Source organism: Oncorhynchus nerka, linkage group LG20 (genome assembly GCF_034236695.1).
Source record: "Oncorhynchus nerka isolate Pitt River linkage group LG20, Oner_Uvic_2.0, whole genome shotgun sequence".
NCBI classification, from domain to species: domain Eukaryota; kingdom Metazoa; phylum Chordata; class Actinopteri; order Salmoniformes; family Salmonidae; genus Oncorhynchus; species Oncorhynchus nerka.
This window is the reverse complement of record NC_088415.1, coordinates 46,514,221-46,533,874: the sequence shown is the minus strand read 5'-3', so window position 1 is coordinate 46,533,874 and position 19,654 is coordinate 46,514,221. Positions and strand designations below refer to the sequence as shown.

The window sequence follows — 19,654 nt, the reverse complement described above, 5'->3', positions numbered from 1 at the left end:
CTAGCTAACTTAGTCTACATAGCTAACGTTAGCTAGCATAACCTATTTAAAACGTTATAGAGCAGATCATCTATCATGTGGTGATGTTGTGGATTCACCTGACACTGGCTAGCTTCTGGCCGAGTTTTCCACAGCAGTTTTCTCTAAAAGTATCACGAGCAAGTAGTTAAGTAGAAGAAGAAGAGTGAATGAAGTTGCTATAGCGAGCAGCCCCCTCTGCTGGACAAAACAAGCACAACGCGATTGAGACTTCAACCGCAAGGCTCTGTTGCCCGGTCTTAATTGCCAAGTAAAATATTTCACTTTGCGGTGTGTTTTTAACGCACAGTTAAAAACTGGGACATTTCCCAGAAAACGGGGACGTCTGGTCACCCTACTCTATACAATATGGTGCACTGGTAATTTGCATCAGCTTTAGCAGCTCTCGAGTACGGCCCACAACGGTGTGTATGTTAAATGCGGTCAGTCAATCCCAACAATATGGGTCATCTTTTGAACTGCCAGAAACAAGCCCGTTTCTCTGTAGTAATGGTGGAAACATAACGGTCACGAATCTGCGTTCAGTTTATTCTCTATGGCACTCAGAGGCTGCGATACAGCTTATAATCACAATATTCTCTAGGTGATGTTTTTCTAGGTCGCAGAGTGTGAGGTTCTGTGTTATACACTATAGCCCTTACCATATCATATGTGATGGAATATTATTTGCTGTTGGCTTGTATGGGTATATGTGTCATGCAACATAGCTGACTTGAGACATTGTTAACAGTTTCAGGGCCATGGCCCTTCCTCGTGATGGAAAAATACAGAATAACATGAAAACAGGAACTGTGCAATGAGTTGTGAGGGCACATTCAGAACGTAGTGTTGCGGGAACAAACGGTCTTTTGTTAGATAACATGAGCCAGGTATGAGATAACTGTATTGAGTGTGTGAGCGCATAGATATTCTACACAACTACAATCAACGAAAGGCCGGCTCAGAAGCAGGAACTACTTCTGTCATCAGAGTATATTATAATATCTTTGTCAGGAACAAGTCAGTTCTCTGAGGCGTGACCGAGAGCCCGTATATACAAAAATTGCATTTACCACTTATTGCTTAGCTAATAAAAAAGACATAGCATACAATGCGGTGACTCATTGTCATATTTATCCTGATACCAGATTCGATTGACGCAACCCTAACAACAGCTAGATACAGCAATTTAGAGCAGACCGAAATGGCTTTTGTCAACTTGAGCTAACGTTAGCTAGCTAGCAAACGTTAGCCAGCTATCTAGCTAGGTTAGCTAAGCAAACATGCAGTTATTCAACGTTGGCTAGCATAAATATGCTTAGAAACAAGGCAAGGTAAAGTTACCTGCCCAGCAGTTGCTGAGAATATTCTTCTACTTCAAAGTCGCTTCAAGAAGATATTTTCTAAAATAGTTTGAGCTTTATGTGTCTCACCCAACAGCATTAAGTTGGCGCCTGAAACATATCATTTGAATCTACAGTAGGCATAAGCTATTACTGTAAAGCAATACAGTATGTTAGAGTAATTTTTACTGGAGGCTTTCAAATTAGGTAACAGCATTTTCCCCATAATGTAGTGCAATATACAGCATGAAGGCTGTAAAACACATTCATGGTATTATACTGTAATGACCTGACTAGATCATAAAGGAACAATTGTCCAGAGGATTGAGTTTACGAATTTAACCCAACTTCACACAGGCTACTGTTTGGCTGTAGCCCACGCCAAATAAAAGGATACCCTATAAAACAACTGTGACCTCTTGTGAAGTCCAGACGTAAGAGAGAAAACAATGGCTAAACCTGGCCTTGACTTCCAATACTCCATCCCCCCTCCACGCCACTCCGCCAACCACCAGGATGCCCGACATCAGAATATTCCAGGCATTCCTGTGATTGGCAGATAGCAGGTTGGTTGGCATGTCGAACCCCGCGAACACTGGGTACTGGTAAGTAACAACACAACCAACTAATAGCCTAACACAAAACACATAGCTGTCTGTGTGGGTTGCTGGGTGCATCCTACAGTGTTTCACTGTTGAAATTACAGAAAGGTCTTAGTGTGGGAACTCTGGAAAAAAAGGTATAGTCATGATGACGTCAGTGATCTTCAGGTCGTAGCTCTCGGAAGAGGCCCGATTTTCCTGATTTACAATTTCAAGGTGGATGAAAGTTCAAAACTTATTTTCCCAGCCATAGCTCGTTTTTCCAGAGTTCCCAGTTGTCTTTAACTCACTTAAGTCAGAGTTTGCAGTTCTGAGTTAACAGTTGTTGACATCATTGCCAATGTTGAATGTTTAGAATTTTAAACTAGGAAAAGAGAACCTTGATCTTAAGGGGGTCACAGCCACTCCACAGGCCAATGATTGGTTTGCTATGCTTCCAAACCACTCATTGTTGAATTTGCGATTTCCAACTTGTTGTGTAATGTTTATGTCCAATGGCCGATGAGCACCGATGTTTTTTTAAAATCTATAATTTGTCTTCGTTATTTCTCTTCATATGACAAGCATTAACAAGGATTTGCCAGTAGATTGTTGACTTGATTCATGATGATGACTACTAGCTAAGATTTTGAAAGTATGATGTTGACACAATCAGTCCAATCAAAGCTACTGTACATAAAACGTGATTTGACGTCATTTTATCTGTGGCCAATGACCTTGAGCCTTCTTGGATGGGCACTTCTAATGTAACTCTATGGCAGCACCAGAGGCAAGAATTTTCACGGTCTACCCTTAGACTTGGCAGTGACGTAAAGTCCCCATGAGTGACAGAAAACTGAGCCAATCACAGAGCAACGTTCCTTATTTTCTGTTGGCTTGCACCACCACCACCACAGAAAGCACCGAGCTCGGCTGAAACACCTGCATTTTGGAGCTGCCTTTTACTCAAGAAAACAAAAAAGAGACCATGTTTGTATGCAGCTTTATTAACTCAATATATATATTTTTTGTACATTGTTTGCAAACTGATGTGACGCATATTAATACCAAAATAACATGCAAACAATTTATTTGCCAAAAATGTGGGGCTCTGTCCCACCTGCCCTGAATGACAGGTCGCCACTGGTGTGCGCTTGCGCGTTCCTGTAAGTAGAAAAACATGTTTGACTCACCCTACTTGTAGAGAAACGCCAATGCCGCCATCCTCTCTCTCATGTTGACGAAACGGTCTATCACTCTGTCATACAGTACACGCTTTTATTTTTTGTTGTCCTTGACCACCTGGCTAAAATGCTTGCTCGCTAGCCTAAATTGCATTCATGAGCAACGTTAGCTAGTTAACATTAGCCTTCTACATCTAGCTACGTATTGAATTTCCATCCTCTCAGGCCAGGGGCACAACAATGTACGAATTAATCATTGGATCAGAATCGCCGTTATTATGCTCATTGGCCAGTATGGAGAATTAAGTCAAAATCCCTATCTCCATCCATGGATAATTTAGGAAAGGGACCATTTTAGCCACCAGAAGAAAAAAAACAATATACAATGAGATGCAACAATTCAAGTTTTTCCTATCAATTATTTATGCTCTCAATGGGTTCAAAATCCAAGCTGGCTTCCCTTAACACGTTTTTTTGGTGTGCCAGTTTAAGCTCAAAGCAGATCTTTTTATACTTTTAAATGTTTTTATCAAGTGAGGCAAAATGCTCGCTGGCTTTCCTTGCCTTCAACGCTACCATACTCGTTTGGACCAGACAGCATCAGATAGATGGCCTACACGTAGAGACAAAGGGGGCTCTGTTTCGATGCTCAGGAATCTTTCTCCTGAGAGATACATTCAGCTTCTTGCGAATTGGAGGGAAATTATGAAAATGTCAATTACGCTATTCTTACATTTTTAACGTTGCAATTACATTACTATTTAATAGAGGGGAATCCCAGCTTTCCAACTGTGCATATTTATTTAGGCTCTACAGTGCCGGTGGAAAGGCAACAATTAAATGAATACTTAGTTCGCTATAATTAACTAGCGAGATAACTGCTACAATTACGTTTTGAATTGGTGATCTAGTTAGGTCTCAGTCATTATTTTCTACCTGCTGCTGAAACGTCGCGCTCCCTCTCCTCCGGCAACGGACCACTCACACTGGCACAACAGCACGACAGACATACACTGAAGGGCCATTCCGATAATGGCTGATATGTAGTTTATATTTATCATATTTAAAAGTGTGCTTTTATGAACTACATTAAAAACTATTATTTAACTCATTTCCATGACCTTGCAAACCCTCGTTTGACAACTTGGAACAGCACGTCATGTCATTCAGTGTGGCACATTTTCAATATGAGTAATCTCGAACAACATACTGTCTTTCGCAGATTCACATACTAGTGGCAAATACACCGGAACAAAGCGGAATGAGGAAATGAATGACCACTCTCCATTGCTATTCATTCAGCTCTGATCAGAGCAGGTACGCAATTTCCCCAAAACTAGAAGAGAAGGTACAGCGTTTCAGACAGCTCCGGCCCAAGTCAATCACTGTTGAATACAAATAGAACTTCATAGATTTGACAAAATAGTTTAACAAGTTCTCTGACAGCATACTTTAATTGAACAAAGTCTTTATGTATACATTTGTAATTTATCCAAATCAATTTACAATAACATACACATTTGTATTTTCTCTCAAATGACATATTCAAGCACAATCCAACCAAACTGTAGGTGTAATCAGAATAAATTAATTTTAAAAAGGCAGACTCAGTAGTTCGTTACAATCAAAATAACAGATTCAAAAAAGCCCTTAAATTCTATATGAACAAAGATGAAAAATACATAAGAACGAGAAAACAATTCACACTTCACAACAAATCGGATTGGTACTCAGTTTATCTAGTAATTTTGGAGAATTTAAAAACAACATTAAGCGCATAAATTCACTCAATCATGGTAGATTAATTTGCATAATAGAGTCTAGAGCTTGATATCCTTTGTCTACTCTTATGGACTGCCCTCTTCAATTCATACCACAGGTTTTCAATGGGGTCCAGAAACTGCGATGGCCATTGCAATAAAACATTTTTGTGCTCAATTAAACATTTATTTGTGTAATTTGATGTGTGCTTGGGGTTATTGTTTTGCTGGAAGATCCACTTGCGGCCAAGTTTTAGCCCCCTGGCAGAGGAAACTAGGTTTTTGGCTAAAATGTCCTGATACTGGGTAAAGTTCATGATGCCGTAGGCCCTAACCAGTTGATCCACCACCATATTTTACAGTAGGTATGAGGTTTTTTCTGCTCATCACAGCCTTCTTTTGACACCAAACCCACCACTGGTGTGCGTGACCAAAGAGCTCTATTTTCATGTCATCCAATAAATGTAAATGCCTGGAGTTTGTTAAACGGCATTGGCACTGACTTGGATTGGAACCAGTGCTATGTTCAGATGACATGCAAATAGAGCTCTTTGGCCACACACACCAGTGGTGGGTTTGGTATTGAAAGGAGGATGTGATAAGCAGAAAATAACCCAGTACCTAAAAAGGCTCAGTGATGTTATCCTCACAAGGGGAGGGTGACGGAGTATTGAAAACGGGTGCCAAAAATTGACCCATCTTTTATATATTTTGTATTACTCATTAAAAAAATGAAAAATTCTGAGAAATTGTATTAGTATAAAATATAATTTCAACAACAAAAAATGCAAACACAATATACCATCTTTATGAAGGGTGCCAATCATTTCAGTCATGAGATGTCATGAAAAACAGGGAAGGGAAAACTCACATATTCCAGAATTCTATATGGTAGAAACAGCACAAAGCAGTGACTAGAACCATGTAAAATAATTCCCTATCCTAGGATTCTACTTCTATGACTACTACATCTTCTGTAAAGGGACAGGAAAAGATCAGGAAGTGAATATATTTTGGTCACCTTAGCAATGTTTGGTGTTCAGAAGCAGAGGTCTTGAAGAAGTGCATTCAGTGGCAGACTCAGAGCAATTCACCAATAAGACTCACTTTTTCCACTAGGAAATTAAGACCCAATGCACACTGCCGGACGGACCTGCTAATTTAGCATCAGGTTGATATCAATGGGTCTTTAGACTGAATTGACACTTGCTCGGCACAAGCTGATCCTCAGATTTTTTTTATACTTAATTTTGACTATATTATTAAGCTTGGCAGAAAATAGACTACAGGGGTATAGGAAATTGACCTGTTTAAATAATTAGAAAATCCATCCCCCCATTTCCTGTAACAACAACATTGGTGAAAGCTAGATAGTGGAACCCTTTACCAATGCAATCATTTTAGACCATGTTAGACTTCCAAGTAAGAAAGCAAGGATGGATATTAACATTTACCAACAGGACCAATAATGTGAAAGAAAATAAGACGATTCCTTTCAATCACACTCATACTTCAACCTTTGAGACCTGAGCCTCCATTTGGAGTTTTGCCAGTGAGTGACAACCAATCGGTTGGCATCTTTCACCCATAGTGTATGATGATGGTATTCATTCAAACCGACAGGTCGCCCTGCCAAAATGAATGGAAGCATTGTAAAGAATGACAGACTTTCACTTGCCTTGCCAATGAAATACCTCATCAGGCAATGTGAGCTTTTTTCTCTGAATTCAGCTCCAAGTCAAATCAACACGTTGACCATCTCAACACAAATATCAACACAAATATCATTATAAAATAATGACCCCAATCAGATGACATGAACAGTAACACACTTTATGGCAATCTAATTCGCTGGCTGCTACTCTGCATCTGTGATGTCATGGCTGCTTCCTAAGCTTCCATTTCCTCACTTGGCTTCGTCACCTGGTGAGTTTAAAGGGGAGGGTTATAAACAGGAAGAGCAAACAGGAAATGCAAGACAAACCATTTGAATTAAATCACTTTTTGATAGCACCCCTTTTGATTTGAACAAAACCTTCCATACATATTGGCCAATTGTAGAAGTGATCAGAGTGTGACCTTTCGGACATGAATGCCAAAACATTCAAGAGATAAAGGGGCTCAAAGTTGACTCATTTCACATACCATAAGACATCCATGGCATTATCACTGGAAAAGATAAATGGTTGAGATTTATGTAATTTAAAAACGTACAAATAGGTGGTCAAACGGTTTCATAATTTATTTAAGAAAAATAATAATAATAATAATAACCTTAAAAGTCAATTATCCAATAACGTGCAAACTCAGATTTTTGTCCTATTTGCATAGGTTGTAGCTTAGAGCCCAGTTGACATCTGAGGTCTTTGTGTTGTTTCCGCCATCGGTTGAGACACAACATGCTCTTGAATACATGGTGGGTGTCATGCTTGGGCTGATAAAAGTACTAAAATGGGAATATAATTAAAATATCAACTTTTAAAATGGCACCCCAAAGATGGTTGGAGGTCTATACATCAGAGAATGTTGACTTGAATAGGAATATGCGTTTTAAATTATACAGTCAATCCTCCATAGAAAACCAATTGAAATCATAGAAATATAGATAATAGAATAGACATGGCCATTTAAGTTGACGTTCCATGGTGGGTAGACTAGCAGACATCTTTGTGGTAGTAATTAGAAATGAAAATGTACATTTACATTTCAATGGTGTACCAGCTAAATCGCAGTGGTCTGAAGGGATAGGTCCATTCTATAAATTTGATTTCTATGATTGAAATGACACCCACCCTGTATTGAAGAGCATGTTGTGTCTCAACAGATGGCGGGCACAACACAAAAACCCCAGATGATGTAAAGTCGGGTCTAAGCTACAATCTATCCGAATGAGAAATGTGTGTTTATGCTTTTTCAGATAATTTACGTTAAATGTAAATAAAATACATTTTTTAATTAAAAACATGATTTTCAAGAAATGATAAGTTTGAAAACCCTGTTTGTAAGGTTTTAAATGATATCAAACTGAACTGTTTACATTATCCAGTGATGAAGACATGGATGTCTCATGATATGGTAGGGTATACAAAATGGGTCAACTTTGAGCACCTCTATCTCCTGAATGTTTTGGCATTCAGGTCCAAAAAGTCACTTTCTGACCATTGTTCCATGGGCCAGAATGAATCAGTTGGACGGGCATTTGATTTCCATAGGCTCGCCCACTTTTTCCTAGGACCACCTGTGTGTGCATGCGCTTGCACACATGTTCTAAATAGGTGTAATAGTAAAGACCATACGCAGCTCAGGAGTTTCAAGTTTGAGGAAGCTTACAATTTATCCTACAATTTCTACCGATCTACATGCCAGTAATTAATATGTGCACATTTTCGTGGAACAGTTTAATTTCCTTATACCTTTGTCTACAGTAGGTGTGCACACGTGTGATGCACACTCAGACATGACACAGGAACAATGTTAACAACAACCCTCTCTCTCTCTCCCCTCCCCCTCAATCATAACATGATAAAAATCTAAAAAGTTCAAACTCAACTATGGATAGAGCACTAGCCTCTACCATATGGACACATCGTTACACTGTGATCCATTGGGGGCTAAATGGGCACCTTCCTACTGATGCATGCATTCTGGAGACGCACCATATCTTCGCCACACCCCTCTCCCCTTCTTCATGATGCAACATTTTAAATTACATTATATATGTGTGAAGACACATTATCTTCACACATATTTTAGACGCTTTTCACAGACAGCCGCAACTCAATCAACTAGACCTATTGCCACACACCCTACCCAAATGGATGGCTAAGTCAAGCTCCTTGGTGAAGTATTTAAAAAAAAAAAAAAAAAAAAAAATTTAAGACAGGAATAATTACATAATTTTGGCAAAACATCACTTTACTTTAGGGCAATCCAGCATCCTAACAGTGCCCTATGCACCCGCCAACTTTCATTTCAAATTCGCAAGAGGCTGAAATCAGAGATCTGTATATAATGATGAGATGCTCATATCTCCGCCCTAACAATGGGAGTCTTTGTCCCAAAGTTGGGAAAGCAGGCGACAAGCTTAGGTCTGCATATTATTCCCATAGAAACGCATTGGACAGATTTTGTCAAGAGTGAGCCCTCTCGCTTTGCCTCTCTCTGCTGAAACTACATCACTGGAGAAAGCATCCAAGCGAGTGAAACAGCGCCCCCTGTCCCAGCATGTGTAGCCCGTGTATCTGATGCTTTCTGGTCCAAAAGAGTATGACATGCCATACTCTTTTGGTCCAGAAAGCATCAGATACAAGGGCTACACATACTGGGACAGGGGGCGCTGTTTCACTCGCCCGGATGCTTTAACTGAGATTGATGTGTCTTTCTGTGTGAGCGCGTCTTGGTCAGATAAATGATCAATATTTCAATATTGAATTTGGACGGTTGAGGAGGTATAATGCCCATAACGCCAGCACTGCCATGGGCAAACATATATGCAAAGTTTTGTTTATATCAAAAAGGATGCTGTCAAAAAGTGATTGAATTCATATTCAGAAGAGGACTGGCCACCCCACATAGCCTGGTTCCTCTCTAGCTTTCTTCCTAGGTTTTGGCCTTTCTAGGGAGTTTTTCCTAGCCACCGTGCTTCTACACCTGCATTGCCTGCTGTTTGGGGTTTTAGGCAGAGTTTCTGTACAGCACTTTGAGATATCAGCTGATGTACGAAGGGCTATATAAATAAATTTACCCCAATCCCAAATCGACTCAAGCTTGAGCTTCTAACCCCAGGGCAAATGTGATCTAAGAAGATTGGAAAGGTGTAAGAAATATGGCAGAAATTCCACCTGGCCGATCAGAAGACAATGTGGAGCAACTGGAACGGTCATCGAAATCTCTACAAGTGCCTAGGAGCTAGAAGTCGGTTGGGGATAGGATGAGTGCCTATACACACATAGGTATGAGTAAACAGCTTATTGTTAGATTGGTTATCAAAGAGAGACCAATTTAATTCCTTAATTTAAATCAGTGAATCAAAAGAAAACACCATCCAAAAAATAAAAAAATACACACAAACCAAAACGATGCCACGCGGCGAAAAGGGATTAGTTGGCGGCGCTCAGTCATAGTTATAATCAAAGCACAACCACTTACAGTAGAAATGTCCATCCTTCGTAGTGCCCATTATTTCAAACACACATCTAATTTTGCAACAAATACTGTAGATAGATGAGTATCAAGAAGCTTTTGGAAAATTCCCAGATTAGAACCACCTCGTTTAACCCCGTTAGTGTTTTCCAGTTTTGGTCTCTCTTTGGCTAAATGCCTGATGGGCATATTTTCTTTCTCATTTTGAGATAAAGTCTAGAATTTCAGACCCCACTATATTTTACAATGACTAGCGTTTTAGGCCTGTAGTCTAAAATGAGACATGTACATTTGATTAGAACACTTGTGTGTCATTGAACGCACCAGTATTAGGAGTCCTCATTTAAGATGGCGGACCACAAGAAGCTCAACCTTGGGTCGATCTGGGTTCAGTCATTTCTTGCTGAAATTATTATGCCGCGTGTCAAATCGAGGTGGTAGAAATTAGGATAGTACTGAAGCGAACAGAACTGAAAAGATTCAAAACCCACATTCGCACACTTGTTGATTGAGAGAAGACTTGAAGGCACCAGTAAAGGGATTGAACAAAGGGGGACAAAACACATCATTAGCTATACCAGAGGCTTAAGGTTTGGGGGAAACCTTGTCTGCATCCACACTGACAGGAAAAGCTACAGCCTACATTTGGAAATATGTATAAGGTCAAAGATAATGGATAAAATGACGAGATGCTTGTGTCTCCACTAACAATGGGATTCATTGTCCACAGAGGGGGACGGCAGGCTGTCAAGCTCCCGCCTATTCCCGTCTTTGGATTGGTGGATACATCTTATTATTTTTTTTGATGAGGTGTGTTGACGTCAACCGCTTTTATTCAATGGAGAGTGAGATTCTATGCTAGCCTCGAATTTCAACCGGGACAACTCCGATATGAAGTGTATTTTCTCAAAGTCACGTGTATCACATTGATATCAGTACACTTGTAACAACCTAAGCATTATGAAACCTTATTAGATCAAATAAGATTTGCGCATGAATGTTAACTAGACTAAATTCGACACTGATTAGTCCTCATACAAAAACTCCACTTGATTAATAAATAATGATCTTCTTGACGTGGACAGATTTTGGGTGGAGTAAACCCACTCACTTCGCCTCATCCTCTCTGATAAAGTACAACAAAAGGAGGTTGTGCTTGCACTGTTTCTGAAATCCATGGACTTAAACAACTTGCGTCAGGAAACAAGTAAGACTATATTATCGATGCATGTTAGGGTTGTCACAACACCAGTATCGCGATACTACGATACCAGATCCATGGCAAAAAAGAAAACATGAAAAAGATGAAACTATGGTCCTTGAAAAACCTACTTATTTTGTGTTTTTTCAACATTAGGACAGTTATTCTGGAGAAATGAAGTCCGCTTCATGTTTTGTTTTTTCCTTAACACGATACTAGTATTATGACAACGCTAGTGCATATAGTTAAATGTTCAGTAATTGAACTGGGATTTTGTGGTCCGCCATCTTAAATGAGGACTCCTTATACTGCTGCGTTCAATGACATAGACGTTTTCTAATCAAATGTACATATCTCATATATAGGCTTAAAAGGCTAGTCATTGCAAAATATAGTGGGGCCCGAAATTGTTGACATCCTTGATAAAGATGAGCAATTATGACTGTATAAAATAAGTTATATTGGGGGGGGGGGGGGGGGGAATTATATTATACGAATGTAACTTCTCTTACTCTGAGCAAATGTTTAACAAGTACAATTGTTTTTCATCTCAAAGAGGTAGGGGTCAAAATGACACCCCTAATTATTCATAGATTTTAAAAAACTTTTAAATATTTTTTACCTTTATTTAACTAGGCAAGTCAGTTAAGAACAAATTCTTATTTTGAATGACGGCCTAGGAACAGTGGGTTAACTGCCTGTTCAGGGGCAGAACGATAGATTTGTACCTTGTCAGCTCGGGGATTTGAACATGAAACCTTTCGTTTACTAGTCCAATGCTCTAACCACTAGGCTACCCTGCCGCCCCAAATAATAAATAAGTAGTCAAAAGTTTAGTATTTGGTTCCATATTCCTAGCACGCAATGATTACATCAAGCTTGTGACTCTACAAACTTGTTGGATGCATTTGCAGTTTGTTTTGGTTGCGTTTCAGATTGTTTTCAACAGAAATTAATAATAAATTATGTATTGTGTCATTTTGGAGTCACTTTTATTGTAAAAATAATATGTTTCTAAACACTTCTACATTAATGTGGATGCTACCATGATTACGGATACTCCTGAATGAATCGTGAATAATGTTGAGTGAGAAAGTTAGAGGGTTAAAGATCATGCCCCAAACATGCTAACCTCCAGTTATTGGTATTGGTGAGAGGTTAGCATGTCTTGGGGGTATGATCTTTGACCCTCTGTAACTTCACTATTCAATCAGGATTATCCGTAATCATCCACATTAATGTAGAAGTGTTCAGAAACATTATATTCTTAGTTATAATAGTGACTCCAAAATGACACAATACATTATTTACCATTCATATTCTATTGGGCACAAAATAATCTGCAACACAACCAAAAAAACAAACTTCAAATGCATCCAACAAGTTTGTAGATTCACAAGCTTCATGTAGTCATTGTGTGCTCGGAATATGGGACCAAATTCTAAACTCTAGACTACTTTATTTATAAGAATCTTTAGGGAAGTCAATAATTTTGGACTCATTTTGAGAGAGAAAAAAGCATGACTAGTGAAACAAAATCTCAGAGTAACTGTATTAATATAAAAATAATACAACCTCCCAATTTTGTTGAGCATACAATATAGCTCCGTATTGGGAGTTATTTATTTTATACAGTGATTATTGCTTTAACGGGGGTTATCTTTAACAAGGGTGTCAATAATTTCGGACCCGACTAAATATTGTGCATTACTTTCCAATTAGATCATTTGTCGTCAAATGACTTCTCAAAAAGATTGCTTTCATCCATAGAAAACGACAACACACCAAATAATTTCTGGTTTCTACAGAGGGGAGCAGGAAAATGGGCGAGGGGGTTCACAGCAATTATGCAAATCCACTCCAAAGACAAAATCTCACACACACATCCAAACAGATAGACACCCGAAAAAGCATTGAAGAAAAAGGGAATTCTCGCCACCACACAGAAAAAACAAATCGAGAAGAGGACAACTGACAGTTTAGTTGTTAATCAGTTCAAAACAGTTTGCTGTGGACAGCTTTTTGTTCATCAGTTCAAAGTAGTTGTGTTTGTGTTTTTATACCTTGCTCCTGAAGAGGGGCTTGGCGCCGGGGCCCCAGTACTCATTGTAGATGAGCTTGAAGAGAAAGAGGTGGAAGAGGGTGATGAGAGAAGCCACGCTGAACCAGAAGAGGAAGGGCAGGCCCGGGTACTGCTTGGCCATGTGCTCCTCGTGTGCCAGGATGGCCTTGAGGTGCAGCGTGTGCCGCAGGTCCTGCAGGTGGCGAAGGTCCGTGGAGATGTAGAGCAGCGGAGTGATGGGCTGCGTCACCATCACAGGGAACACGTGGCCCTTGGCCTCCACCAGCGACGACGTCAGCTCCACCGGCTCGTTGAGGCAGCCCGCCTCGCAGGCGTACAGCGCCACGGGCTTCTCCTGGGGCTTGACTGACACGTGCAGAAAGGGTTTGCCCTCGGAGTCCAGCAGCACAGCTAGGTTGATCAGGTCCTGGTTGTAGTGGATTCCCCGCAGCGCGTAGCTGTTGTGCAGCACGTCCGGGTCTGCCTGGAACTGAAGGTGGTTTTCGTTGAATGAGAGGCCTCCGAAGCTGAGCACGGCACCCTGCATAACGCCGTGGGCGCCCGCCGCCACCAGCACCTTGCAGCCCCTCTTCTGCAGGGTGAGGGTCCACAGGTTGACCAGCTGCAGGACTTGGGCAACGCTGCTGACCCGCTCCGGCCACAGGTTCTCAGCGTGCATTGTGGCATGCCCGCTGAAGCAGTGGTCGGCGTAGTTGAGGCTGGACTCCAGGCGGGCGCGCTCCTCAGTGCCAAGACGGCGGTCCAGCAGGGGAGCCGGCGAGGCCGAGAGGACGTAGTAGAGCGTGGTGTTGACTGTGGCGCTGGATGGCGTGTGTGCGTCGGTGATCTTACGCATCTCCACCCCTGCAGGACAGATACACACACAGCAGATGTGGGAACAGAATATGTCAACATAGTAGAGCTGGGATGAACAACTGAAAAGTACCGATGCTCCAGAACATCTCACGGAACTGCGGGGACTGTGAAGGGGATACACACACAGAAACAAACACACACACACACACACAATTGTTGTAGTTGTATTATTTTTTGTTGTATTATTTGTATTTTGTATATCGTTGTATTTCAAATGGTGTTTTCTTTTTTTGTGGACCCTAGGAAGAATTGCTGGTGCCTCTGCAAAAGCTAACAGAGATTGCCTTTTTATTACCAAAGCAGTTTGCTTACTATCCCTGTCTGCTGTCACCACATGCTTCAAGATGGCCACCATTGTTCCAGTACCCAAGAAGGCAAAGGTAACTGAACTTAATGACTATCGCCCTGTAGCACTCACCTCTGTCATCATGAAGTGCTTTGAGAGACTAGTCAAGGACCTTATCACCTCCACCTTACCTGCCACCCTAGACCCACCTCAATTTGCATACCGCCCCAATAGATCCATAGACGATGCAATCGCCATCCCTCTGCACACTGCCCTATCCCATTTGGAGAAGAGGAATACCTATGTAAGAATGCTGTTTATTGACTACAGCTCAGCATTCAACACCACAGTACCCTCCAAGCTCATCATTAAGCTCAAGGACCTGGGTCTGAACTCCGCCATGTGCAACTGGGTCCTAGACTTCCTGATGGGCCGCCCCCAGGTGGTGAAGGTAGGAAACATCACCTACACTCTGCTGATCCTCAACACTGGGGCCCCACAAGGGTGCGAGCTCAGTCCCCTCCTGTACTCCCTGTTCACCCATGATGGAATGGCCAAGCACGCCTCCAACTCAATCATCAAGTTTGCAGACACAACAGTAGTAGGCTTGATTGCCAACGATGACTAGACAGCCTACAGGGAGGAGGTGCGGGCTCTAGGAGCGTGGTGCCTGGAAAACAACATCTCACTTAATGTCTACAAAACAAAGAAGATGAATGTTGAACTTCAGGAAACTGTAGATGGGGGGGGGGGGGTGGAAAGCTTCAAGTTCCTTGGCGTACACGTCACTGACTAACTGAAATCGACCACCCACACACCTCATTACTTTAAGACAAAGGTCAGTCAATACGGTTTTTGCAGTCACAAAAACCATCAAGGACTATGATGAAACTGGCTCTCATGAGGACCGCCACAGGAATGGAAGACCCAGTGTTACCTCTGCTGCAGAGGATAAGTTCATTAGAGTTACCAGCCTCAGAAATTGCAGCCAAATAAATTCTTCACAGAGTTCAAGTGACAGACACATCTCAACATAAACTGTTCAGAGGAGACTGTGTGAATCAGGCCTTCGTGGTCAAATTGCTGCAAAGAAACTGCTACTAAAGGACACCAATAAGAAGAAGAGACTTGCTTGGGCCAAGAAACACAAGCAATGGACATTTAGAAAATGTGAGATTTTCTGTCTTTTTCAAACACGCATTGCAGAGCTGGCTACAATTTCAATTTCACCCCCCTGAAAAGATAGAACAAATATTACCACAAATATTATGGCTGAACTCAAATGTGCTGGTTGATAAAATACCTGTATTTATGGGAAAGATGTTTGAAAAGGGTATTTTGTTCTTAAATTATATTGTAAATTGTAATGGTAAAGTTATGTCCTTCATGGAGTTATCAGAATTGTACGGGAAGGTCTGCTCAATCCAAGAGTACAACCAATTGATTACAACATTGCCCCAAAAATGGAGGAGGTGGGGAACTGGTCTGCCCAATATAAAGAATCAAAACTGGCGGAGGAATAAAAATAACATAAATAGGAAAGTTTCATTTGAGGACCAGGATGTTGACAACTGTGCCATACAGATAGTTGGGAAGAGATTTGGTATGATTTGACATATGAAACAACGCAAGATTTAAAGACTTCGTGCTTTTCAGCTAAAATTATTATATAGAATTCTTGCCACCAACAAAATGTTGAATATTTGGGGCATAAAATCATCGAAGCTCTGCAGATTTTGTTGTGAGGATACAGAATCAAGCATTTATTTTGGTATTGCCCTCAGGTAGCCTGTTTCTGGTCTCAGGTTCAGGAATGGCTGAAAATGCATAGGATTGATTTAAAATTGACCCTAGAAATAGTACTGTTAGGCGATCTGGAGAGACCGGGTCAGTCAATGACTAATATACTAATACTCTTAGTAAAAGTATTTATCTTCAACACGCAATCTGTAGATTCTATTCGATTAGATCGATTGAAATTGTACGTTAAACATCATAGCATAGTTGAAAGATATGTGTTGCATAGAAAACCGAAGTGGATGAGAGGAGAGGTAGATAGGATGGGCTGAGGGTTGGTATGTGGAATTGGAGACAAGTGGGAGTGGAGGTGCTGTGTGAGAGAGAGAATGATGGTCAAAAGATAAAGGGAAAAAAGGCTAAATAAAACAACTAACTGATGCCGTGCAGGTGTTTGTACACATGATTATACACACACTCTCATTCAAATAAACACATACAAGAACACACACATACATACATGCAATAGTGCCAGACATGCACACAAACATATACAGTTGGCATTGCTGTTATGATTTCAGTTGTCCTTGATGTCTTTTGTTTAAAATGTATTATTTTGTTGTTGTTTTTTTGCATTGTTGTTTGCTGTTTTCTTCTGTCTTTTCCTTTTTTCTCTTTAGTTCATTATCTTGGTTGTTGGTGCATTGGGGGGGTTCTTGGGGGTGGGGAATGGAATTAATTGTATTGGGGGGCCGTGCATTATCATGCTGAAACGTGAATTGATGGCGGCAGATGAATGGCACAACAATGGGCCTCAGGATCTCGTCACGATATCTCTGTGCATTCAAATTGCCATCGATAAAATGCAATTCTGTTCATTGTCCGTAGCTCATGCCTGCCCATACCATAACCCCACCGCCACCATAGGGGTACTCTGTTCACAACGTTGACATAAGCTAACCGCTCGCCCACGTGGTCTGTGGTTGTGAGGCCAGTTGGACAAATTCTCTAAAATGACGCTGGAGGCAACAGCTCGGGTGGACATTCCTGCAGTCAGCATGCCAATAGTACGTTCCCTCAAAACTTGAGACATCAGTGGCATTATGTTGTGTGACAAAACTGCACATTTTAGAGTCACCTTTAATTGTCCCCAGCACAAGGTGCATCTTTGTAATGATCATGCTGTTTAATCAGCTTCTTGATGTGCCACATTTGTCAGGTGGATGGAAAATGAGAACTGCTCACTAATTATTTTATTTTAGAGAAATAAGCTTTTTGTGCGTATGGAACATTTATGAGATCTTTTATTTCAGTCCATAAAACATGGGATCAACACTTGTAATTTATTTTATTTTTTTCTTTGATTTACCACGATATGGAATTTTGTCTATATCACCCAGCTCTATAGTAATTTGATCTAGAACTACATCATTCATTAGCCTAGTCATTCATCATAATCAGGTAGCATGCATATACCATCCAATAATTGTTTCATCCTGCACAGTCTATGAGAAAGCATGTGAGAGTTATCTAAATACCACAACGTCATTCTGCACTGCAACGCAAAAGGCATGGCATCTCAGCCTCGACTTTGTATTCACTCACCAGAGATGAAGAGGTCCATCCAGGCCTGTTGGTGGTCCTGGACCAGATCTTCTACGTTGGCCCTCAGCAGCTCTCCCAGTTCTTTCTTGGCTCCGTCTCGGAGCCTGGTGAAGGTCTCCTCCAGCTTGGCCGACTCGATGGGCTCCGACATCCACACCACCGACAACACATTCTCGGCAAACTCTGACTTGGCAGCCACCTGGATGCGGCTGCCAAGCTTATTGGTGGCCACCACCACCAGCACTATCTGGTTCTTCTCAGGCAGAACCACGCGGCCCGATGACAGCACGACCTCCTTGTCCTCCACCTTCTCCACACTGGCTGAGAACTTGCTCCCGAACGAGGGCATTTCGGTGGACACCTCCATGGTGGCAGCCCGCTCAGAGGGGTTGTTGATGTGGATCCTCTGGAGGAAGACATCGGGCCGGCTGCGGTGGGCGATGAACTCTTCTCGGATGGTGAGGCAGTCACGGGCTGATCCGGAGCTGCCGGCTCCCCCTGGGAGGACGCATTGGACGGACAGGACAGCCCCTTTGCGGAACCAGAGCATGGTGGCCCTCGCCTTGGCCCGCATCCCCGGGACGTGGATGCCCACTATGGGTGAGTACTCAGTCTGGTAAACTGGGGCCGAGCCGGGCTGGGAGGACGAGGCCACCCACAGTCTGTTGGAGTCAATGTCCACCAGGAAATGGCCGTTACCTGAGACGAAAGGCGTGACCGCTTTCTCCTGGGGAGTAGTGTAGATTCCCTCACCCCGGTCCACCAGTGACTTCCACCTGTGGATCTCAGTCTGGAGGCATTGTCCAGCTGGCCCGCCCGACTGGCCTAAGCCACTGAACAACCTCAAAGCGCCGTCTGAGCTAAGGTACCAGTAGAAGATTAGGAAAAACAGCAGTCCAATGAGCATTCTTCTAGCCCAGCTGCTTGACAGCAGACCTGGTAGGCCCTTTAGTCTTTGCTGGAGCCACATTGTATTTATGCTTTAGAGACACTATAACTCAAGTTTGCAATTTGAGTAGTTAGCTATAGTACCTAATTACCAGTATAACAAAAAAACAGGACCGTCAAAGGTGGTACTCCATTCTCTCTAACCAATATCAACGTTAGATCAGGAGATGACCGCTTAAGTTTTGAGTTATTAGTGTAGGAAGTCTTTCCTGTTGACAACCATAGTAGCTAGCAATGCACACGGTAGGTAAGCTAACTTTACCTAGCTAGATAACGCTAACTAGCGATGCAAATAACCTGGTAGTAAAATATTGTATAGCTACTGTATGTTGCTATCCAAATAACAGCACATTAGCTAAAATGTCCATGTCAAATCTTGATTGCTGTCAAACCTAACCAGTTAGCATGCTAACAAGCTAACCAAAACAAGCTAAGTGAGCTAACGTACCTAGCGAGCTAGCTAAGTTATGGCGGTTGCAAACTAGCATTTCGCTGCTAGTTAGGCGACACTTTGCATTTGTTTCTCACATCGTGGCAATAAATCCATTGAGTGCAATTGTTGCTCATTTTTCGCTTATGTCTAGCAGTTTGGATTTCATTCCTTTTTGAGGTGGATGACTTTTCAAGCAACTCACCAATCTATCGTTGACACTTCTGCATGGGTTTACTGAAATTACCGCAAATCACGTTGGATGATAGCACCGGAAGTGTCGGAATTAGTTGGGAATTTTTACGACACTGTGTTTTTTATTAGCTAGAAAGTTGTAAATTGTCACGTTTGTGTCTGAATTGAGGGGAAAAGTGAGAGAGAAGAGGTCTAAGAGATTGAGGGACGAAGAGGGTGAGCTTGAGTCGGATAGAAATTGTGGGAAAAAAGGGAGATGGTTTGTCAAAGAAGAATGGTAGACAGG

General features: G+C 41.7%; 1 protein-coding gene across 1 annotated transcript; it reads right to left on the bottom strand.

Moving 5' to 3' along the window:
- Positions 1–4,561: 4,561 nt before the first annotated feature.
- kiaa2013 (KIAA2013 ortholog) lies at positions 4,562–19,429 on the bottom strand. Its single transcript, XM_029622731.2, has 3 exons — positions 17,796–19,429; positions 13,293–14,155; positions 4,562–6,809 (listed from the first exon to the last, which is right to left on the bottom strand). The coding sequence occupies exons 1-3, from the start codon at positions 18,763–18,765 to the stop codon at positions 6,777–6,779; spliced, it is 1,866 nt and encodes a 621-aa protein (XP_029478591.1). The 5' UTR covers positions 18,766–19,429; the 3' UTR covers positions 4,562–6,776.
- Between the last annotated feature and the right edge of the window lie 225 nt (positions 19,430–19,654).

Bases quoted from the DNA above. Each gene is read 5' to 3' on its own strand.
- kiaa2013 (XM_029622731.2), bottom strand. From the start codon at position 18,765: ATGTGGCTCCAGCAAAGACTAAAGGGCCTACCAGGTCTGCTGTCAAGC. The intron at 14,156-17,795 runs GTGAGTGAATAC...TCTGTCCTGCAG, and splicing joins GATGGACCTCTTCATCTCTG to GGGTGGAGATGCGTAAGATC. The intron at 6,810-13,292 runs GTATAAAAACAC...TAAACTCACCAG, and splicing joins AGCCCCTCTTCAGGAGCAAG to GTGACGAAGCCAAGTGAGGA.